The sequence below is a fragment of the Phodopus roborovskii genome, unplaced genomic scaffold (assembly GCF_943737965.1).
Source record: "Phodopus roborovskii unplaced genomic scaffold, PHOROB, whole genome shotgun sequence".
NCBI lineage: Eukaryota > Metazoa > Chordata > Mammalia > Rodentia > Cricetidae > Phodopus > Phodopus roborovskii.
This window is the reverse complement of record NW_026126447.1, coordinates 36375702-36400612: the sequence shown is the minus strand read 5'-3', so window position 1 is coordinate 36400612 and position 24911 is coordinate 36375702. Positions and strand designations below refer to the sequence as shown.

Below are 24911 nucleotides of genomic sequence, written 5' to 3'. Positions count from 1 at the left end.
CTGCATACACACCGTGGTTCTTTATCTTAGAGTTTTTATTGGACTGCAAACAATGGGAGTGAGTGTGTCTCTGGCTCTTTTGTCTGTTCTTGGGACCTATTTCCTCCTACTGAGTTGCCTAGTCCTGCCTTGACATGAAATTTGTGCTTAGTCTTATTGCATTTTGTTATGCTGGGGCGGTGGGGGGAGGAGGGAGGAGGGAAGGAGGGAAGAGAGGGAGACAGGGTATAGTTGGGATGTATTGCATGAGAGAAGAATAAATAAATATGTAAGAAAGAAAGGAAGAAGAAAGAGAGAAAGGAGTTTGCTTTTTTAAAAAAGTAAAATGTTGAGAAGATATGTAAGAAATCAGCAAAATTGTATGGTTGTCAGGAAACTTTTCCTTCCACAACTCAGAGCTCTTATGATGCTGAAAGGCAGTTGAGCAGGCAGACAGCATCTGGGTTCTATGGGTAGGTGTGGTGGGAAACATACCTAAGTAAGTGTTCAGAGTGACCTCCACTAGATAAATCTGGTTATAAAGGAGAGAGACGGTAATAGGGGTCTTACTGATAGGGAGGAAGCTTTGGTGTCAAGATAATGGAGATAATGAGGTTTAAAAAAGAAAGATCCCTGGTAACCATTCGGCTCTAAGCTGTGGCAGGCAGGGCCAGGACGGTGCGGCTCAGAGCAGGTGTAAAGAGATCACTCAGAGGAACGCCTCTGCTAGGTTCAGAATGTGACCACGGAGGAAGGAAATGGTCCCGAGTGAGAAGGAAAAGAACAACTGAGAGGAGTGAGTGTCCAGTAGCTCTTTAAAGGAGTGAGTGTCAGGGCAATGTCAGAAGTGAAATGGAAACAGATTTGTGAGCAGGAAAGGAACTTGCGAGCCAGCAGGACACTAACATTTAATTTTGACAGGATGGTTGGGCTAGTGTTATTTTATTTTATGTTTTAAATATCTTTTGAGGATCAGTTTCTACAAGTGTGGCATATAGACCCACTGGGCAACTATAAACACAATAAAAATTACAAGCAATGCCTCTGTGTTATTAGAAAATTTGTTTTGAATTCACAGGCCCAAGTATGTCTGAAACTATTTCGCTGGTGATGCTATGACTTGGTTTCCCCTACTCACTGTGTTTAAATTGGTGGTGGAACTGCTGTGGTTTTAACATAAAAACATTGTCACCAACTCAAAGAGATAAAACGAAAGTGATATAGTAAGTTTTTAAAGCAGAAAAAGTTATTCAACTTACTAAACACTAAACCCAGACTAGATGCTTTGAAATCATTCTTTGGGGAAAAGGGAAGAAGGCTCAAGAACTTGCAGCATGCCAGCCAGAGGAAGAGCAGTCACTTGAGTTGCAAATTAGAGTATCCACTTACTTTACTTGGTATAGGAATCTGTCACAAATTCCTGTGGCTGGTGGCTTTTTCTGAATGTTAGACAGTGAACCCTTGTACGTGATCTGCAGCTCTTATACATCTGCCACCAAACCACATCCTCAGCCAGGCCTGATGACTTAAATGGCAAATGTTATTGTTTTTTATAGTTTGGGAGGCTGTGAAGTTCAAGATTAATGTATAACCACATATAAAATAGAAACATGATATTTACCTCCTATGATGGGTATAAAGACAAAATGATAGGGTCTATTGAAGATCTTAGAACACCACACTTAAGAACAACTATTAGTAAACATTTTATAATTAATTTTATGTGCTTTCGGTAACTATGTTTGATAATGCAGTTTTCAAAATTGTTTTACCAATGAGACAACAGCTTAGAGATGTTCAGCATCTCTTTGAAGTCAGGGCTGGAGAGATGGCTCAACCATTAAAGACTAGGCTCATAACCAAAAATCAAGTTCCTCAAAGCCAGACCCTGGCCTCAGTTGTGTCTAACCATTGAAGTTTCTGCCTCTTTGTCTCATGAAAAACAATGCATCACCAGTGAACTCATATCTCTAAAACGGTAATCATTTGAGAGCTCTCTTGACATTGATAAAGATATAGAGGAATAGTGTTGATGGTGCTTGTTGCATGGACTGGGCTGGGTCTCAGGTTCTTGGCATCTTGTTCAAAGAACTGAAGTGCACACAGCTAGCAATGTAGTAAGGGGTTTTATCTGTTAGCACAGTGCCGGTCACCACCCTTCATGGGAGCAGCAGACTCTTATGTGATTGAGTGAGCCCTAAGTTATGTCTCATGGCTCCCTTTTATGAGTTCAGGAGGGCAGTTTTCTAGAGGTAGGGTTTTTGGTGGTCTTTGTTCTCATAACTGTTGATTGACAGGAGAAAATTTGGGCCTTCTGTGCAGGCATGGGTTTTGCATCCCATAATTTTAATCACGCATACCCAGTCATGCATAACCCCCTAAAAATTTATTTTGAGAGCACAGTTTGCCTGACAGTGCCTGCAACTAAAACCAGTTTGGCTCATTTCTAATACCAGGATATGTCTGAACACAAATTAGCCACAAAAGGGGAATTGCTAGGGCAGAAGGACCAACTGCTTTGCTGAGAAATGGGTGGGTTCAGCTCCAGCCATGCTGGGCTAACCCTTCGTCAGTAGTTTATTTAAATCTTCCAGTATCAATAGTAGCCTGCAACAGGAGTATGATAAATATTTTTACTTTACTTCTTATAAAGCACCTTCTAGTAGCAGGAAGGCACACTTACAGTAGTAGGAAAGTGTACCCATACAACTCTCTTTTGCTTTGGTTTTGAATCTTGAAATTGATGCAGGGTTTCTTCTTTCAGGCGAGTTAGCCGAGCTGCAACCCCGGAAGCAGTTGCCTGTCAGTTGAGCCACTGGTCACAATGGACAGATTGCTTTCCATGTCAGGACAAAAAGGTAAGCCATCTAGGAGGATTTGGGGGCAATGCACATCTGATATGTGCATTAGGTACCAATGGAAATAAGCACCCGGGACTATAAATCTAGGGCTCTAGAGAGAAACTGGATCTGGACATAGGCATTTGGAAACCCCAAGAACCTAGGTGGTGAGGCTTATGTCAGCCTCTCTTGATTTGTTTTATAAGACATGGGGAAAGGCTGCTGAAAGCGTCTGTGCTATGACACAGGAAAATAGCCACTAGGACACAGGCACATTGAAGCTCCTTAGGCTGTCTGGGTCCTGGCCTACATTTTACCCTCTAATGAAGGCAATATGGGGGCTGCTGCATGGCGTAGTAATAAAGAGCCAAGGTACCAGCTGAGCAAGAAGTTCAGCAATGCCACAAAGGGCATTCCCATGGTTGAAAAGCTAGGCACATCCAACATATAGGTATGTCCATGGTGCCTGTTTACATTGTTTTGAATGAACCAAGGCAGTTCCTAAAACTAGTCTCATATGAAAGGACATCATAAAAGTCTCATTTATGCAGAAGCACTGGCTCAGGTTGACATGTACTGTATTGTATATTGTTTATGAATCCCTTCAGGAATTGCTTGCCTTTGTATGGGATATACCCTGCTGGGCTACACCATCCCCAGCCTTTTTGCTTCAAACACTACTTCCTGAATACAGGGCAATACTGTAGAGTTCAAGTGTTTACCCTGCAATTCTACAGTGTAGGTGTGATGCTGCCTCCTACCTGCTCTGTTACTTTGGGCTTATTTTTCTTTACCCTTTCTGCACACCACTGTGGTACTAGGACATGGGCTACAGTGTGCAGTTACTGAGCACTCAATGAGTGACATGGACAAAGGCACATGGCCCATAGCAGGTATCTACACACATCCTGGATTTCTATAATCATAGTATGTACCCCCTCTCTGCTCCTCCATGGCCTTGAACTGAGACCCGATCTTCTGACAGAAGAGCTTGTATGGGCCCATTGATGGTCACCCTGCTTCTACACTCACCTGACAAGCTGAGATGCACTGTTTTGTTGGGTTGTTAAAAAAATCAAAGAGCTAAGACGTAGCGGAAACACAACTTGGACCCGAATTATTGAATTTCAAGCTCTCAAATTCAGCATTCTGCCTTTCCTAGTTCAAACAAATGAGACCCTCATACCTCACATATTTAAAGTAGGTCCCTGTAAGTTGGTTTGCTTCATCTTGATATATATTAATCTCCTGAGTCAACAATAATACATTTCTGCAAACACGGTAGCTTTACACAATAGACATTTGTCCCCTCCGGGTCCTGGAGGCCAGAGGAAAGCAATAGAGGTGTGAGCAGTGTCTGCCTCTTTTTGGAGACCCCGAGGGAGAATGCATGCTTTGACTCATCCACTGGTTGCCAATAGTCCCAGACCTATGGCTGCATCCCTCCCTCCTGTCTCTCTAGATACATTGCTTCCTTTTCTTTTGTGTCTTCTCTCCCATGTGTCTGCCTGCACTCTCCCTGTATCTCCTTCTTCTAAGAAAATATGGTAATACTTTGGGCTACTCAGAAAACTCCAAATAATCACATCTCAAAACTGCTAATATTTTTAGCAAACTGTTTTTCAAATAAGGGCAAGTTAAAACATTTTACAGATTTTTGAGTTACACTTTTTGGTGACCATTACTCAACTTATCGAATGTCCTAAAGCTGCATTTTTCTCATGTGTTTTTGTTTAGGTATCAGATTACACAGGGCTTATATCAGAATTGAATTACTACCTTAAATTCTTGGAAAGATATATGTGTCTATGAAGAAATCCTTGAGATATTAAACCCTGTTAATTATTTAAGTAAAGAACAACCTTTGTTTTATTCATTAATATTTTTCTTCTTCGTAAAGTCACCCAAAGATGTGCATTTCTGGAAAGAAACATTATCTACTACATAAAAAGGAAATTATGCTTTAATGACACAAGCTACAGGCAACAGTACAGAGAAGTCCCTCAGGGAGTATTGACACTCTCCTTCCAACAACCTACTGTCTCCATTATTGGATAGCAACCTGGTAAACAGGACTGATAGAAATGGACTTGAAGGCTTACAGCATTGTTCTAAGTACAGACACTACAAGAAGGACGGTGATGGTGCTAATAGTCATCATTTATCAATTCTTTCCATGTCCCAGGCACAGCAATAATGCTTTACATAAACACATTGTCTATCTTGGCTTTTCCAGACAAGTGGAGGGGGTGGGCACCATTGCCCACTGTCAGGAGGTTGCCCATTGAGAAAGGCTGAGCTGAGACTTAAATCTGGGCAAAAGTACCAGGGACTTACAGGTTCAAGAAGCAACTCATAGATGCTCAAATCATTGCTTCTTGGCTTCTTAACATTCTTGGGGGAAAGATTTTTGGCTGAGTTAAGATCAAAGGCAGAAGATACAGGGCTAAACATTTCATTACTCATCGCTCCAGGATTTTTTCCCAGGCAGTGTGTTTTGTATTATTGTATATTGTGTCTCAACTGGATGCTAAACTTCTAGAAGGAAGCAATGAGACCCCACAGTTCTCTTGATATCCTAGTTTTTGGCCTCTTGTTTCTACACCAATAACCAACCCTTGATCCTTTTTCAGAAAAGTCTTTATCATGAAATGCTAGAGCCCCAAGATTGGCATGTATTTTAATTCTTTCTGTCCTTTTATCGACAAGTATTTACTTATCTGTAGTTAAGGGATTGAGATGATGTCTCCTCTTAAATTTCTTCATTTCTACATAAAAGGCATGTAGCTATTTGGTGCCCATATTTTCAGAAATGTCACTTTCCCCAAAAACATAATAATGAGAAATAACTATTATTGGCAGATTGAGCTGAGACCAATCCCTGAAGTAGTTATTGCAAGCAGGCAGATATGATGCTCTGGTCCAGGGCCTGGCTTATGTTCACCTTCTTCTGTGACTGTGGGAAGAGGGAGACCATTCCTATCAGGACCATACGAGACAGATGACAAATAAAGAGGAGATGGCAAGACCAGAAAAGACAAACAAACAAACAAGCAAGCAAACAAACAAACATAAAACCCTGCAAAGGCAAAGTACCAATGGCCTCTAAAATCTTACCTGACCAGAGATGAAGTCTGAATATATAAAGCTACGTAAGGCTGGCTGCCCTTCCTTCATTTCCCTCCAATGTTCCATCTCAACCTGGGATTTTCTCACAGAGATGGTTGGCAACATAAACAAATAGGCAGATGCTCTGTCACTGCCTTATTTGCCAAGTGCTAGGGAAGAAGGAAGATTTGTAGAGTATTTGATGGAGTCAGGGAAGGCTTTCCAGGGGAGGGAAGCCATGGACTTTGAAAGAAAAACTTGTAACTAGTTGAATATGGGAAAAGAGATCTTCCCTGAGAAGTAAGAAGACCTTCAGAACACATCCGTCCCCAGCCTTTCCTTTGATAGTTCACATCTGTATTCAGAATTCCAGCTGATGACTGTGCCACCTGTCTGAACATCACGGTGCATGCTCATTTGTCCCCTTATAAAACAGCCCTGAAGGCAGCTTTCAATCATGAAACCGCTCTTCCTTATGTTGAGCTGAGACCTGCCTGCATAGATCTTGGATGATTGACTGACAAGACTATATCTGGTTCACAATCTGATTTAGTACCGGCACCGGAGCCTCTTGCAGCCAGGCAAGTTTGGGGGAACCATCTGCAGTGGTGACATCTGGGATGAGACCAGCTGTAATAGCTCCACACCTTGTCTTAGGCAAGCACAGTGTGGACAGGATTTCCAGTGTGGAGAGACAGGTGAGTAGCACGTCAATACAACAACAGCTGCACTTGTCAAACATCGTGTGCAAAGTATTACTTGGAAGTTGGTTGAAGTGCAGACTCCTAACTGTTGGAGGTTTGGGAAAGGGCCCAGAAATCTGTATTTTAAGTCAAGCTAGTAACCCACATAATTTTTATTTTATTTTTTTAAATTATGTGTATTTATGTACATAGAAGGATGTTATGTGCATGTGTGAATGCAGGTGCACATATAGGTCAGAAGAGGGCCTCTAGAGTTGGAGTTATAGACTATGTGATATGAGCCACCACCTGGTATGGATGCTCAGAACTGAATTCTGGACCTATGTAAGAACATTCTTAACTGCTGAGCACATATATATATATATACATATATATGCTCACACACACACACACACACATATATGCACACACACATATATCTTAATTTAGAGAAAGTACAACTCATAGTTAATAGATAATATTTATTAAATAAACAATTACTAGGTACATACATATTAAGGTCTAGGCAGTATACCACCTGCTGTTAATATGCAATTAAAAACAATGTACCTGACCTTGAAGTAGTTCTAATCTGTTTGGAGAAGAGACCTACACACATAGAGGCAGCTGACCCAAATAAGGAGGAGCTAACCACCCCCAAACTGATAGCTGGAACTGACTAAGACCCCTTGAATATGGGTCTCAGCTAGAAGGACAGAGCAGTCCAAGGGACCTCAGACAGTGGAACCAGGATGTATTCCTGGTGCACAAAAGGACCTTGTGGACACATCCCCCATGGAGGGAGGGATACTCCCTTAACCTAGAGACAGGAGAGAATACCTAGTCCCTACTTCAAATGACTTGACAGATTTACATGACCCCACCTGGATGGCATTGTCCTACAAGTGGAATTGGGGTGGGGGGATGGAAGGGGAGGGTGGTCAGGGTGCATGTGAGAGGGGAAAGAGGGTAAGAGGGAGGGAGGGGGAACTGGGATCAACATGTAAAATAAAATAAAATAATAAAAGAGACCTACAAAAGGTCAATTATAGTTTTTTTTTCTCTAGCAGGGGATACCCCAATAAGCTTTGGGGACTCAGGACAATCCTTAAAATGATATTTGCGTTGAGGTTTAGAAAAAACAGTTGAAGCTTCCAGAAGAAGGCATGTAGAAAACATGAGAATTCAGGGACTTACAGTCTTCCCTGAATCTTTATAGTGTGAGTGCTTTAGAAAGAGACAGGTTGGGTGATGGACCCCCTAAGGTAACTCAGAACAAGGCAGCAACCACGGTTCAGATTGTGACATTTGGAAGGGTAGAGATTGTCTTAGTTAGGTTTCTATTGTTGTGGAGAGACACCATGACCATAGCAACTCTTACAAAGGAAATCATTTAATTGGGACTGGCTTACAGTTCAGAGGTTTAGTCCATTATCATCATGGCAAGAAGCATGGTGGCATGCAGGCTTACATGGTGCTGGAGAAGGAGCTAAGAGTTCTACATCTGGATCTATAAGAAGAGACAGTGAACCACTAGGCCTGGCTTGAGCTTCTGAGACCTCAAAGCCTACCTCCAGTGACACACTTCCTCCAACAAGGCCACACCTATTACAGCAAGGCCACACCTCTTAATAATGCCACTCCTTGTGAGCCCATGGGGGGAGGCATGTTTTCTTTCAAACCACCACAGGAACCCTTGGCAGATATATAGCAAGAGAGTGGCATGAGCAGACTGGCATTTTAGAGGATGACTGGAGGGTTTGGTGTAGAGGCTGGATTTGAGAGGGAGAGATGGGTAGGGTGTAGCTAAGGGATACAACACAGGGCTAGAGAGCTAGCAAGGAAGAGATGGTGTAAACAGAGAGAATCGGACAAACTAAGGGGCAAGAGTAGGGAAGCCTGTGACCACAGATGTTGGTGAATATGGTCTAGGAAGCACCCTCAGTCTCGTCTCCCTTAGGTCGCTGCCTGAAACGCCACCTGGTATGCAATGGAGACAATGACTGCCTCGACGGCTCTGATGAGGACAACTGTGAGGATGCCATGGCCACTGAGAATGACTGCCATCAGTATGAACCAATCCCAGGATCAGAAAGGGCAGCCTTGGGGTAAGTGGACACCTTCTGGCTGCTCAAACACAGCAAATGATTCCTCTGTCATTATGGATATCAGTTTTGAGACAGAATAAATCTGTTTTTGAAGGTTCATTGATTTGTTTTTGTCCCTCCAGCCACTCCCCAAATAACCACACAGAAACTTAGTAATAAATATAAATGTTCAGCCGATAGCTTAGACTTGTCTCCAGTCAGCTCTTATAACTTATCCCATTTCTATTAATCTATGTGCTGGCCTGGGGCTTGTTTACCTCATCTATGAATTTCCCATGTTGCTTCCTCCGTGTCTGGTTTGTGACCAGTCAGACTCTGCCCTTTTTCTTCCTGGTATTCTCTCTATCCTGAAAAACCTGCCTAGCACTTGGCCAATCAGATCTTTATTAACAATGAAAACAACACATTTTCACAGTGTACAGGGAGATTACATAGCAGGGCACCTGTAGCTACAAGTAGCTCCTGTCTCCTAGGGTAGTTTGCATGGTCCTGGTAATGTAACATCACTCACACTGTCCCTCTTTTTCTACCTGAGGGTCCTTCTCCCCTCTCTAAAGTCCTTCTCTCAGCTCAATTTCTTTCATCTCCTTGGCTATTATCTTCCATGAAACATTTCTAAATGTCCTCCAAGGCAGCTTTCTCCAGAAGGACCTGACATTTCCAGCAGCCTTGCTCACTGCACCCTGGACAAGCTAACAGTGTGATACAGAGCAAAGAAAATAGACTTCATGGTGACACAGAAGGTTGAACCTCTACCTTGTCACTGTTTGATTCACCTCTTAGACCATAGCTTCTCTACTGGTGTGAAAGCAGCTTCAAGTCTAATTTCTCCTTATCATACACCTATGTCCAGGTTCAATTCCCTGAATGCCTCACACTCAGTCCTTATGAGCATTAATCATTTTCATTTCTTCTATCTTCAGTATCTTAGTCTAGATCCTGACCTGGCTGACTTCTTGTCTAGTGTTGTGGACCAAACAGTGGCTCTCTCCAATTATGTCAGAACCCTAAGCACCTAAAGTGATTGGATTTGCAGACATGGATTTGAGGGGGTAATTAAGGTTGAATGAGGTCAGAAGGGTGCATCCCTAATCCAAAAGGACTGGCATCGATAGAAAAAGAAGAGATCTGCAATGTATTTCCACAACTGAATAGACAAGAATATACATGAAGACATGAAAAGGGCAGCTGTCTGTATGCAAAAACAAAACCAAAAAACACAAACAAAAAAACCTTCTCACTGGAAACCAAACTCCTCAAGAAAAACTGATTTTGCACACAGAACTAAAGAGAAAATGAGTTCTTATGTGTAAGGCACAAATCTGATATTTTTAAGGTACTCAAGAATACTATTACTATGGCTGCTCAGCATAACTTCTAGAAAATCTAGACAGTGTCCCTCACCTGCTCTTGGCTGTGCCTGGATTGCCTTCGCCCCTCTTATTCTATCCTGCTGTGCCAACATGCAACCATCAGGGGTGAAGACAACTATTAGGGTGTCCACATGTTGAGGCACAGAGCTCCTGGTCATCTCTGCCTCCCTGTGTCCCAGTACGATGGCTACCTCATGCCAATTGTCCGGTGTTGCCAGTTTCCTTCTATTCTGTCTCTGCCTTTGGCCTTGTTCTCTACCTGGAGCCTCACCTTCTTGAGGGCAGAAATTGCTTATGACTCATGCTCTCCATGACCTCCACTCTGTCACAGTATGTCCTGACTTCACTTCTCACTGACTCTAGACTCCACTGAAGCACATAATACGAGCAGCCACCTCTTTGCTGAGAAGGGAATGTGTGAGGTACTAATTGTCACAAGTGACCCAGCCGGGTTACAGCCCACCCAGGGACACGAATCTCTCTGTCAGAGAGCTTCTCATTCATAATGCTTAGGTGTTCTGAGATCACAGCCGGCTCCCCAGATGGTCTGGATCCTATACATGTATGGAGATTCACATACACACATGCAGCACCAAGCAGTGTGTTTTTCTCAAAACCAATTGTACCTTTTCATTAGGATGGTCATAACAAAGAACCCCAACCTGGGTAGCTGGAACAACAAATGTATTGTCATGGTCCTGGAAACTAGATGCTTAGAATAAGATGTCAGCAGGGCTGGTTTCTTCTCAGGGCTTTCTCCTGGGCTCACAGGTGGCTGTCATCTTCCTGGGTTTTCACAGAGTCTCATACACATCCATTCCTAACTTTAACTTTATTCTCTGGGACAAGGCTTAACTGCAGTGTCTGTATTTGAACTTAATTATTTCCCTTTTAAAGTTTTTAAACTTCACTTATTTTGGTGTTTGGCCTGTATGTATGTCTGTGTGATAGTGGTGGATCCCCTGAGCTGCCATGCTGGGAATTGAACCTGGGTCCTCTGGAAGAGAAGCCAGTGCTTTTAACCTCTGAGCCAGCTCTCCAGCCCCACTTAACTACTTCTTTAGTGGGTTTGTCTCTAATTAACAACACATTTTGAGATTCTGGTACTTAGAAAGCCAACCTATGTGCATTTGAGACAAATTTAGGCCACAGCACAATCAAATCTTGTTGATTTAGAAAATAGCTGTTGTGAACAGAGAATAAGATGTTGAAGTGTTGAGCTGAAAAAGAATCCTCTCCAACTGATGAAAACATTGCACACTCCCGCCCTGCCCTCCAGAGACTGGATCAGGAGTGGTTCTGACACACTTCCTGTCACACTGTTTCTTTCACACTGAAAATAGAAAACAGTGTAACAGTACTCTCTCCACCAAGCAGTTGATATTTTGACATAATGCTGTACTTTTCAAGGTCTTGGAAGCTTTTCTTGATATTTTAATCCTAATGTAAGCATTTCTCAGATTCAAAGTTTTATGTATTGTTAAAACAGTGTCATCATGTGCTCTACTCACATGCTGGTTCCTCACCCAGTGACCCCTTGTCCCTTCCCTCCTTACAGCTGACCTTGTTAAGACATGGTTCAGGCACTTCCATATTCGAGTTAAAAATAGATCAACATCATATACTATCTGGGAAACCAACCTTCATTATGAGTGTCTTAAAAATTTAGGTAGTACTTATATAAATATCATTGTGACATACATCTGTAACACACTTTTTGGTTTTAGTTAAAAAATGTTCCATTCAACAGTTTTGATCATATTTCTCATCAAGATGACGTCACTTTGTTCCATATTGATCTTTATGTTCTTTCTCTTTCAAAGACAAGAAGCAAATTTCAATTTTTTCATTGTTAAAAATACCATTTGATGATTTCTTTTTCAAACACATATTCTCTATCTCATTTTAAAGAAGAAACATGGTATCCTATAACAATGGCTAACTATAGTATGAAGGCAAAATCCTGTTGTCTTTATAAATACAGTCTTATTAGAACACAGCTTTTGCCTTAAAATGGAAGAGGTAAGTAGCAGCAGTTAAAGTCTAAAACTTCAAAGCACCACGTATTGATTATCTGAACCTTTATAAAATGTATTGTAATTATAAAATATTTCATTTAACTACCTCTCATGGAAAGATGACTAGATGTCTATTCATTGTGTTAGTTACTTTTCTCATATTTGCAACCTCAGGAAGCAACATAGGAGAGGAACCATTCATTTTGGCTTGTGGTTTGAGGACACAGTCCATTATTGGGGGGGCATGGCAACTGGAGTGTCTTATAGATGTGATGGCAATGCCATAAGGATGCTTGCTCACCTCTTGATGAATCAAGAAGAAGCTACATACCTAAAAGTATGTACCCAAAGACACACTTTCTCCAGTGAGGCCCCCACATAGAAGGTTTCACAACCTCTCAAAACAGCACCTTCACCTGGGGACTAAGTGTTCAAACGTGAGTCCACATAGATCATTTCACATCCAAATCATAACTAATTCACCTTTTAGTATCGGATCCCTTCCTGAAATAATACTAAGGGTGGCAATAGAGAGTTATCTATCACATTTGCTTTTCCATTACTATGATTAAAACACCATAACCAAGGCAACTTATAAAACAAAGTATTTAATGTGGGGCTCATGGTTCCAGAGGGTTAGAGTCATTACCGGTCATGGCAAGAGCATGGCAGCGGGCAGGCAGGCAGGCATGGTGTTGGAGTGGGTAGCTGGAGTGCATAGCTGAACTTAGATCTCACCCTCTAGTAAAAGGAAGAGAGAGCAAGTGGGGAATGATGTGGGCTTCTGAAACCTCAAATCCCATCCCCAGTGATACACCTCCTCCAACAAGGTCACACCTCTTAATATTTCCCAAAACAGTTCCACCAACTGGGGACCAATCATTCAAATATGGGAGCCTACGGGGGCCATTCTCATTCAAACCATGACTGAATCTATTCGGGATAACATATGCCAAGTCTGTCTATGGTGCCTTTAACATGTATTAATGTATATCTAACTCCAGGAGGGTGGAATTATTACTAACTGCTTTTAACGAATGACTTAAGTGAGGCAGAGAGATGAGATGATCTTCCTGAGCTCACACAGCTATCTGTGGCACCAACTCCACTGGCTTCTATGCTTGAATTCTCCCCTAACTCAACGGCTAATCAGAACTGCCTCCTTAGGACACTGGCTCAGGTGCTCTGGTTAGAGGCTACCTGGGGCCCAGGCCCAGTCCATCCAGGCTCTCAGTATTGCCAGCTTCCCCTCTGTGCCCTCAACCCCAGGGCTCCAGCAAACACACTTGGTGAGACTAGCTCTTAAACACCAGCTACAGTCCATTGTAGAGGATGGCATGTTATACTTTCTTTGCTTTTGCAAAGATTTTTCCAAGATTTATATTTTACACTTAGGTACAATATCCTGACACAAGAACCAGCCCAGAGTGTGTATGATGCCAAGTATTATGGTGGCCAGTGTGAGACTGTGTATAACAGTGAGTGGAGGAAGCTCCAGTATGACCCCACCTGTGAGCGCCTCTACTATGGGGATGATGAGAAATACTTTCGGAAACCTTACAACTTCCTTAAGTACCACTTTGAAGTAAGTCTGACTGAGATGGTATAGGGTGGGATGGAGGGAGTAACTCATCAGGGGAGATTGGTTGCTCTGGGGGCTTTCTAGTGACTGAAGCCTCCTTCATATCTGCTGCACGTATATGCTCAATGATGAGGGTGCTGAGAGGTGAGCATAAGAAGAGCCAAAGTGTGAACATAGCACCCACCTGCTCAATCTGGGCTCCATTCCCAAACCAGTGAAGCAGATTTGGGCCTTCTTTTCCATCCCTATTCCACAATGGGACTCTGTAAATCTCCAACTACAAAAGACTGTGAACACCAATCTGCCATTTCTCCCTGAGACACTCCCAGTCTGGCAGGTGGGGGTAGGCCACAGATGGGTGGAGCTCTGACCCCTACTCCTCATGTTTCACTAAGAATAACTTACAGCTGTGGTTTTCACATTATTTTTCTTAATATGACTTTGCTTTTTAAGAAATGTTCTTTTCAAAAGGACTTGCAAACTGCTGGTGGTCCATGAGACTCTATTTTTAAACCCCTGCAGTTTCCGGGTCACTCAGAGCATCGAAAGACTCACAGTAAGAGTCAGAGCCAGCTCAAGGCCTTACCTTCAACCTGGAGAAGGGGTGTCCATACTGCCACACTCACCAAAAGCTTGCTGTGTGTGGCCAGATCCTTCTATGGAAGTCCTGTCACTTAACCTCTATAGCAGTAATGAGAACTACGTGTCAGTATCCCTGTCAGATATTAGAAAGAAAACACAAAGGAGTATAGTGGCAGTCCCAAAGCTGTACAGCAATACTTGGCAGAGACAATATTCTCACCAGATTGGTCCAAACTAAGACCAGGTTATGCATCACTTAAGAGAGTGGGCATATATGATTGATACATATATTATATATATACATAATATATATATATATATATATATTCATGTACATTAGATCTACACATATCAACAGAGGCAGATCCTGGAATGAGCAATTATCTAGACATATCCCCCTCACTCCCAAGCCACTTAAGAGAAAAATAGTGATAGGAAGTAATGGCAACCATGCAGGGTCTGTTTTTTAAAGACAACTACTTCCCTGGTTCTGTGGTTACTTGTATTGGATAGCAGGCTTCTGAAAAGCCAAGCTGAAATGCCATTTTCCTAATTACAAGGAAGGTCTAGGGTTTGTGTGCCAGGCAAAACGAGATAATCTAGAGATGGTCACAGGGTTCTGAAGTCTTTATGGCTAACACATCTGTCTGAACATCACAAACCCTTGGGGATTCACTCTGATGAAGGCACCATTGCAGCACATGCTGTCAAGGTCACAAGTTCTGAAAGGTATACTATTGCTCAAACATAGGAAAAGACACTGGCCTTGCTTAAGTCAGCTGGTAAATGCAACCTTGTTGAGTACATGGAAATAGCTGAACCTTTGTGGGTTGCACTAAATCCCACTTACTGGGATTATTATTATTTTCCTGGCCTTCTTGACCCCTTTCCATCCAGGTCAATCCCCAGACATGGCTTTCAGTTACCCTCCACAATACAAGCAAGCAGCCCTCATTCATAGAGGAGGAGCAACCCCTCACCCTCAAGGAAATTTATGCTTTGAATATAATTAGCATTTTGACATAATTATCGACATGCAGGAACAAGCAAGTGTGTATGCAATGTGAAAATAAGTATCTCAGAAATTCCATTTGACACCAAGAAACGTTGCTGGGCTTTCTCTATTTTAGTGAGCCTCAATCTGATGCATGGATTAGCTTCCGAAAGGAGACACGCCAATCTGGTACTTCAGATAGCTAGCAAAGCAAAGATTCTGATAGCACATATAAACTGAGAGTCAGGCACAGTGCTAACATCCAGTTTTCTCTTTTCAGGCCCTGGCAGATACTGTAATATCCTCAGAGTTATATGATGATGCCAATGAGCTCTTTTCTAAAATAAAAAATGACAAGTCACAGTCAAATGGCATAACCTTTGGCATAGGCCCAGCAAAAATGCCTATAACACTAAAGGGGAGTGTATCCTGGTCTGAAAACTCTTCATTCATGAATCAGTTAAGCAAGTATAATGAGAAGGTATTGAAACATAAAGTCTGTGTCTTGAAGTATTCCATAATCTACGCTGAACACGTATTATGTTAATTGCATTAAAAAGTACAGTAGTAATTGAACCTTAATTTGCTTGTGTAATTGGAAATGTCTGATCAGTGGTGATCATGTCTGTTTTTTTATTATGCCTCTGCACAAAATAGAGCTGCACTATAAGATTAGAATGCCTATCACTCCGCCCCTCATCCAGTCTTCGCATGGTCACCTAGAACATATAGGAAAACACATAGAATGGTTAGATTAAAGAAAACCATCCTGGCCTTTTAAATTTGACATGCAAAGTTTCTAAAACAAGATGTATTTTTTCAAATAGACAAGAAGGTTTATATGCGCATCAATCTACCAGACATTTGCCCCTTAGTACTTAACCTAAGTAGGAGTTGCTGTGAACATGACCTGGGTGGGACAAAGAACAGAGAAGGATGCAAAGGAGAGGTCTTTCATATATTGGTATCCAATATGTGCTTGTCAAATCCAGCAATATTTTATTACATGTGCTGATGGCTGTGTTTTCTTCAGCTAATAATGCTAAACTTTTGCATTCATCTCACATGCTATTGTTGTTCTTTTGCCTCGTTTGGATGCCGTTGGAAGAGATACAGCTTCATGAGAGTGTCTACAAAGGTACAGACTGCACATTTTAAGATGAGGAGGAACAATATTATGCTGGATGAAGGAATGCTGCAATCGCTAATGGAGCTCCCAGAGCAGTTCAACTATGGAATGTATGCCAAGTTCATCAATGACTACGGCACCCACTACATTACCTCTGGAACCATGGGTGGCATTTATGAATATATTCTGGTGCTTGACAAAAATAAAATGGAAATTGGTGGTAAGTAGATCCAGAGCTCCAGACACAGTGGGCAGCACACACAGTGGGATATGGGTCTTATATTCATTTGTTGTTGTTGGGATGCAGTACCCTATCAAAAGTAACCCAGGTGAGAGAGGGTTTATCTCACAGTTCCAGGGTATAGGCTAATGGTAGAGAGTGACTGTGGCTGGAACTTGATATAACTGATCAGACTGTATCCATAGTCAAGAAGCAGAGAAAAATGAATGCATGTGCGCTTATGCTTATATACACACAGATCTGTAGTGAGGTAGTCCTTCTGTAGCACTGACCACGCCCATTGGGGGGTGGAGCGATGGGCGGAGGTGACCTGAGGAAGGAGGTCGGAGGGGGCCAGGAAGGCGCTCTCTCTTTCTGGCGTGACTCGGACAGGAGAGGATCGGGATGAATTTCCTGGTGTTCATCTGTCTAGGTTGTAAGTTATTTCTCCCTGAATAAACATCTATTCGGCCTATTTGTTTATCCTGATCCTTATTTACCGCAATACAGATCCACTCCCAGATTCGGCCTAGGGAATGGTGCCACCCACAGTGGGTAGGACTTTCCTCCTCAGTTAATATAATCAAGGTTATTATTTACAGATATAACCACAGGATAACTTGATCTAGACAAACTCTTTAAAAATTTTTTTTCTTGGTTTTTCTAGACAAGGTTTTTCTGTGTAACAGTTTTGGCTGTCCTGGAACTCACTCTGTAGGCCAGAGTGGCCTCGAACTCACAGAGATCTGTCTGCTTCTGTCTCCCAAGTGCTGGGTTTAAAGATATGCATCACCACTCCTGGATTAGACAAATTCTTATTAAGACTTCATCAGTAATTTTAGACTGTGTCAAGTTGGCAGTTAAAACAAAACACTAGAACATGGTTTACAGTGTCTCTAGTGATTCTGACTCTGAAGTTTTGTGTTCTCATTTCAAGGGAGGATAGCATAATTAGAATGACTTGCTAATGAACAGCACAGGGAGGATTTGAATTCAAGACTGGCTTGGTTCCCTACACTATGTTTTTCCTATAACCTCACAGTTACCTTTTCATAAGTAAAGAATTTTGAGACTTTTGTTATTTAAAATGTAAAAACTTGTTCTGACTATAGAGTTTTTGGTAATGCATCTTCTTTCTAATTACTCAGTGAAAACCTAATTCATAATTCCTCCTTCTCAGTCTTTCTCTTCCACCTTCTCACTCCATTCCCACCCTTCTGTGGTAGGCTGGACTTTGATTTTTTACTTCTAGAGGATTTCCATGGTCAGGCTCAGCTCATCTAAACTCTTCCCATCAGTTTTCACCTGACAGATAAATACTTCACAGATTCAATGACTTTTGTTCCTTATTTAACACCATGAAAGATGAAGGATGATGTTTAAGCCCCTTTGTATGACATCAACAGTCTTCATGATCTCACTAAAACCATACAACAGAAGTTCTCAGTGTGAGATCCAAACCAGCTACATCACACCATCCAATAATTTATCAGAAATGTGGATTCTCGAGTCCTCACCCAAAAACCTAACTGAAGGAAACTGTACTGGAGTATACACCCAGAATTCTGTTTTCACATGTTCCCCACTTGATTCTGGTACTTTCTAGAAAGAATCCCTGACCTAAGACATGAGTGGTCACAGATGGAAAGATCCATTCTATTGTAAAACCGAGTTCAAATGTCCAGTTTTAAGATGCCAGGCTGTCCACTCCTCTTCCTGAACCCATTCATAAGAATGAATGTAGTATTGAAATAACTTTTTGGCTATTAGGATTTGTTCCCTATTAGATAGCAACATCATTGAAAACAAGTACCACATTGCATGCTTTTTGTCTCTTTTCTGCTCAGCACAGGCCCAGGAAAAAGTGAGTGTGCAAAGTAAGACAGGGAGTGTTAACTCAGATTTGTGGCTAGCTCATTTTGAAATTTTTTTCATCTATGCATGTACTATTGTGGTAAATAAGGATCAGGATAAACAAATAGGCCGAATAGATGTTTATTCAGGGAGAAATAACTTACAACCTAGACAGATGAACACCAGGCAATTCAACCCGATCCTCTCCTGTCCGAGTCACGCCAGAAAAGAGAGAGCGCCTTCCTGGCCCCCTCCGACCTCCTTCCACAGGTCACTTCCGCCCATGGCTCCACCCCCAATGGGCGTGGTCAGTGCCACAGAAGGACTACCTCACTACAATGTACTCTTTTTTTTTCTTGTAATAATGCAAGGTATGTTTCTGAACACTTACTGTACTTGTGCATGGAATATAATGGTACCCCCTACCCATTTTGCAAGATGTGGGTTGCAATGCAGAGACAGGTCTCAAAATCAATGCATGGATTAAAAAATTTTTGAAAAACATCAATAACCAAGGATAGAACATAAAACAGCCTAGTAGATTTTAAGTACCAAAGGTAGGTAGGCCATTGCTTCAGTTAGATAAAGATACTTGTATGTGCACTGTCATATTAAAATACAAATTAAGCAACATAAATAAGCAATGTAAAAAAGAGCTTTGAAATCTACTCAAATGAGTCCTTTTTCAGTCATTAAAAAAAAGTAAGGAAGGAAAATAATCAACATTATTGAGCACTTAATAAATTCCTATTGTAACTACTTATATTCTCATTTAATTCTGTGACAACACTTAAGAAGATGGTGTTGTACAAATGTTAGACACAAGAACACTGAGGCTCATCTGAGAGGTGAATTACTTTGCCCAAGGCTTCAGGGAATCTGACCTCAGAGCCTTGGACCTGTGGTGTTTCTCTTGTGGTTTGGGCTCCTATCTTTAGTGTTAGATTACTAATGAGTTGCCTAGGGTATCTGATGCCCCCTCCTCTTTAAAATACTGTAGGGCAGAAATGGGCTTCCAAAGTGGTTAATATTCAAAAGGAGCCCACCGACAAATTGTCCCGGGATAATTACCTCAGCTCTGTTTATAGAAAACCATATGTCGATAATAGCACAATTTGCTATTTGTGAAGGGCTGGTTTTCTATAAATCCAAAAAGTTAGTGTTGCTTTTCTATAAATATGGAAATGTGCTAATCATCACCTCATCTGCTGGAGACCGCTAATAAATCAGAATGTCATTTACATATTAACCTACAAAGAACAAAAACATCTCTACCTCCTTTCCTTTTGACAAACAGCAGCGTGCATGCCCTTTTCCCTATCTAATGCCTGGCTGGTTTGCTGTGTCGTCCCTCCCCCTATTCCCTTTCTCTCTAAGTATAGGTCTTTTCTTCTATCTCTACTTTTCTTTGTCCCTGCCCTTTCCACCTTCTTGATCTCTATGACTTTAATTTATACTCTCGTAAGTGCAGTTTCTATTAGACATCCTAGGTGGTCCACACTCAGGTCTCACATGGTTGACCTTGGTATGGGAGGATTTCAGTAAACAAACTGGTTTGCGCCAGGGACTCCTTTGTCCTTGGGTTTACTTCAGATCATCTCTGGGATCGTCTCAGAGGATGCACCAGGATGTTTTTCTTCTAATATGTCCTCTAGATCAAAAGATTTCCTCCAAAGACAACATGGCACTGTGCATTAAAAAGAGAGAGAGAGACAGACAGACAGATACACACACACACAGAGAGAGACAGAGACAGAGAGAGAGAGAGGAGGTTGCACTTGTGGGAGGCAATCTAAGACTTCAGTGTGATCCTAAACATTCCGCAAGGCCTGCACCTGACAGCTCTCTTCCCTCTCTAGGAATCATTATAGCTGTGGCCTACAATTTATGTGTATGTATATGTTTTTTCTCCCCTCCATTCCTTCTCTGGCACTCACTGTTTGTCCCTGGGCTGGGCTTTAACAGGAGTGAGGAGTATGTTCTCTAATCTGGACTGTCTGGAACGTCATCTAGTTGCCCTTTCCCTGGGGTGGACGGTGTTCTTCGCCGATCATGTTCTGATGGTTTCTGTATGCTTTCTCCTTTGCATTAATTAGTTCTCAGTTGTTCTTAAGGCTAACCCATGCAATGCTTCCTTACTGGGCAAACATCAGCTCAGCTCTGTAGGCCATGACTGTGCTCCCTGCCATTCTGGCCTGCTTCTGCCATTTCCTTACAGTTTGATTGTTCCTATATTCACTCACACAGCCAATTTGCCATGTTTGCATTGTATATCAGGTGAAAGAGACTAAAAGAATCCTCATTTTTGTAAATCCCAAATCCTTCTCTCTCCTAGTGAGGCCTGTTGGCTTTCTCCCAAAGTCCACGTGATCATCTCACCTCCAGACTCTGTTGCCATCCATCTTATGCAAACCACCAGCATCTCTAAGCTGCCTCCTGCCGGCTTGTGGTGGGATTTGTTTCTCTCTCATTTATTCTCTTCCTTTCTGGTCATCACCACTGTTCTATGGGACTCTATGTAGCAGGCTAACTTTAATGCAGGGCTAATTGGCCGTCCCTCTGTCTCAACTATCCCTCCTTCTGAGTTTTTTTTTTAACTTTATTTTATGTTATTTATAGTAGTGTTCCTATCATTCGGATCTCAATTTCAAAACCAACATTTCTGAGAGGCCTATCTTATCCAGGGAGGCAAGTCCCTCCTTTTTATATGGCCCTATCTCAAATTTAGGACATCACTGTTCTCTCCCTAGCTGACTTGTCCCAATCAGCTTTTCTGTTGCTGTGGTAAATATCATGACCAAATGTAACTCGGGAAGAAAGGGCCTACTTGAACTCCAGTTCTACATCACAGTCCATCACTGAGGGAAGCCAAGGCAGGAACTGAAGCAGAGACAAAGAAAAGCACTGCTTCCTGGCTGCCTCCTCCTGCCTTTCTCTGCTCCTCTTATGTAGCCCAGGGTTGGCACTGCCCACAGTGGGCTGGACAGTCCACCCTTAGAGCAATTAAGAAAATATTCTAATCTTATGTAGGCAAGTCAAGCACACCACCATATGGAAATACCTGTTTGTGTATGGTCTCCCTCTTTCTGAAATATGAGTATAGGTAGGTACTTCTGCTTTGCCCTTTTCACAGATGTGTTTCCCAGTACAGCGCTTGGACTATAGCATGGATTTAGGAAGTGGCATTGAATAAATTTATCTATCTATCTATCTATCTATCTATCTATCTATCTATCTATCTATCTATCTATCCATCCATCCATTCATATACTTATCTATCTAATCTTCTACAGGGCAGACTGGTATGTTTGCTGAAATCTTCCAATATCAAGATAATTTATGTCACACAGGGATGTCTAATAGAAACTGTACTTAGTAGAATCTAAGTTCAAGTCCTAGAGCTCAAAGATAAGATGCTGACAAAATTTCAAATTATGATAAGGGCCATGTGTAAGATAACATTAACAGAGAACACACTGAAAGATGCTCACTTAGCTTTGGGGTGTCCTGAGATGGTCTCTCTGGGGATGGAAAATCGAAGTCATGATAAGTACTAAGACTAATGAAGACATCTGGGTATTCTTGGCAGAGTGGGAAATTTTGACAAAGACCCTGCCAGTAGGAGTATAAGGGCTTGAGAATAAAAGGAGGCATGTGAGCGTGAAGTTTCTAGACAAAGGAAAGGATTAACAGGAAAGGACTAAGATTTTAAGAGGTGGGAACTGGAAAGATAGCCAGGATGCGGAGTGTATACTGCTCTTGCAGAAGACCTGAGTTCATTTTCCAGCATCCATGTTGGGTAGCTCAAAACTTCCAGTAACGTATGCCCAAGAAGAATCAGACACCTGTGGCAGCTGTGGACCTGTATTCATAGATTCATACACTTACTCAGACAGACACACATACACATAAATGAAAACCAGTAAACAAACCTTGAAAGTAAGTAAAGAAAGTGCCCCAAAGACCCAACTGACCATAGTGAGAAAGATGGAGCATTATTTGCATTATTATGGCCAACTGGCTGCAGTATGGTCTAGCCCATATGGCTACTACGCAATCAATTAAAAAAGGAATGAGGGTGGACTCAGGAAGAACACTTGGAGGCTCTTGCTGATGTCCAGGGAAAAGGTGAAGAACTGAGGAAGGAGAACCTGACAGATTTGGGTCCTGTGATGGCAAGTCTTGATTGCATTGAGACACGCTTAGGGTATTTGTCTTTGATGGTGCTGCTAGAAGCAACCACAACTTGTGTGATCCTCTTTTGAATTCAGAGAAAACATCAACTCCCAAACTTCTCAGAACAGACAAGAATGTCACCATCTCAGGCACCTTCATATGAGTTTTCCCATTCACCAATAGTCCTGAGAAAGGGGAGGTGTTTCCCTGGTTCTAGTTAGTTAAAATGACTCTAGGTATTCTGAGTTAGAATCCACATTTACTTGTTCATGCCAGTTGCCTTATTAGGACTCCCAGCTTGGGAACACCTTTGGCCTCCTTTCTCTGTCTCCCCATACATCATTGGTTACCTGTTTTGTATTCACAATCTATTTCCACCTCCCATGGCTGTTCACTTCTACCACTGATTAGGCTGATTTCTGTTCTCTTTGTCAATCTCTTCAGTGAAGTGGATACTAAGATGAGGAAAGGATCAATGGTGGATGGATAGCCCAGAAATGACACAGGTGGCACAGGTCTGCTTTAGACCCTTCTATTTAGCTAATGTAGATAGGACTTGAGACATTTCTTTCAGTTTTGGTGACCTTGGTCCCTCAAATACAGCTTAAAGTAGAGTGTTTCTCATCAATTAAAGAATTTAAGGTTTGTAATGGAAACTATAAGTTAAACTAATACACCAAAGACTTCACAAACTGACAGTTTTGTGGGTTTGGGGTATATTCAGAATGCTTTGTAGGGGCTGGAGAAATAGTTCAGAGGGATAAGGGCACTAGCTGCTCTTCCAGAGGTCCCGAGTTCAATTCCCAGCAACCACATGGTGGCTCACAACCATCTATAATAAGATCTGGTGTGCTCTTCTGGCATGAAGGTATATACATAATGAATAAAAAAACTTAAAAAATAATTAGAATGCTTGCAAGGATCTTCAGAAAAAAATGATTGCTGTTGATGCTTTGTTGAGAATGAAGGCTGAGGCAAAAGCCTTTTGTGGCCCCTTCAGAACCAGCATGTTGTGTGGTAAATGTAATTCTTGTCTTCGGGGCAATGTGGCTTCTCACCCACAGTCTGCTGCGAAGAAGCAGCAATGTCACTCCTCTGAACCCCAGTTTGCTAAAATATTATATTAATATTATAATAATTTCAAAAGGCTACTGTGTAGTTGAGGGTGGTGTCGCAGGCACTTGAGAGACTGAGGTAAGAGGTTTGCTGGGTTTGGGCTCCATGGAGAGATTCTATCTCAGGAATAAGGAAGAGAGGGTGGCCAGTGTGAGAATTAAACAACTCAACAGTTACAAAAACACTATAAGAAGTAAGGAACCAGCCAAACAGTTACTGTTGTGGGTTGTGATTTCAAGTGCGCTCAGTGGTACTAAAGATATCTGAATTTGGAAACAGGCTTGTTGTATTATAAAGTCAAACACCCATGTGGAGATCTCACCTCTAGATGACTCTGAGCAAAGTACTGGATTTCTTTGCATCCTAGCTTCAAAGCCTAAGTGAAGATTTATTTAGGAATGATTTCATGTACATGGTAACACAGTAAACATTCAACAGATGTTTTCCCCTTTATTGTACAATATTAATACAGTTATTTAACAGAGCAGTTAAAATCATGGGACCAGTTACTTGTGAATTGCACAATTCTGGGTGAATTACTTAATTATTTGAACTCCAATTTCACCAAAAGCTGGATATATAATTCTTTCCCTCATGGTTAAGAGGAGTAAGTGAACTCATCTGCAGTGAGCATTTAGTGTGGTGCCTAGACTACTAGTAAGCACTCAGAAAACTTTCATCGTTGAAGTCAGTTTTGGATGGCAGCTCTGCTAACCTTTAGACTATCCACTCCTCAACTGAGGTCCGTTGTGAACCAGATTGTAGGGTCATGTGTGTCTCTGCTGTTTATCAGCCATGTGCCCCACAGACAAATTAGTTAATATCTTTGTAACCTATATTTCTTTTTTTTTTTCAAATGAGACAGTGACAGAACACATCTCATAGATTTATTTTAAATATGAAACAAAGAAATCTATATGAATGCCTCATATATGGAATGCCCTGAACCTGACATATGGAAATTTAAAAGTGTTGTCTAACTTTGTGTCATTGAATTGTCTTGTCTTGGTCTATTTTCTGTTCTATAACAGAACACTTCATGAGGAGATCCATTCAGGACCCATGGTTCTAAAGGTCAGGTAGTCTAAATGCCCAGCACAGGTTAGACCTCACATTGCACCATCACTTGGCAGAACACTTCATGAGGAG

At 41.7% G+C, this 24911-nt stretch overlaps 1 protein-coding gene across 1 annotated transcript in view; it reads left to right on the top strand.

The window, feature by feature from the left end:
- C8a (complement C8 alpha chain) overlaps positions 1–24911 on the top strand; it is a 55343-nt gene that overhangs the window by 9141 nt on the left and 21291 nt on the right. Inside the window, exons 2-7 of the mRNA XM_051188289.1 lie at positions 2744–2837; positions 6481–6625; positions 8571–8718; positions 13505–13694; positions 15548–15748; positions 16376–16616. Coding sequence (XP_051044246.1) covers positions 2744–2837; positions 6481–6625; positions 8571–8718; positions 13505–13694; positions 15548–15748; positions 16376–16616 — 1019 coding nt within the window. The remainder of the gene's footprint in view (positions 1–2743; positions 2838–6480; positions 6626–8570; positions 8719–13504; positions 13695–15547; positions 15749–16375; positions 16617–24911) is intronic.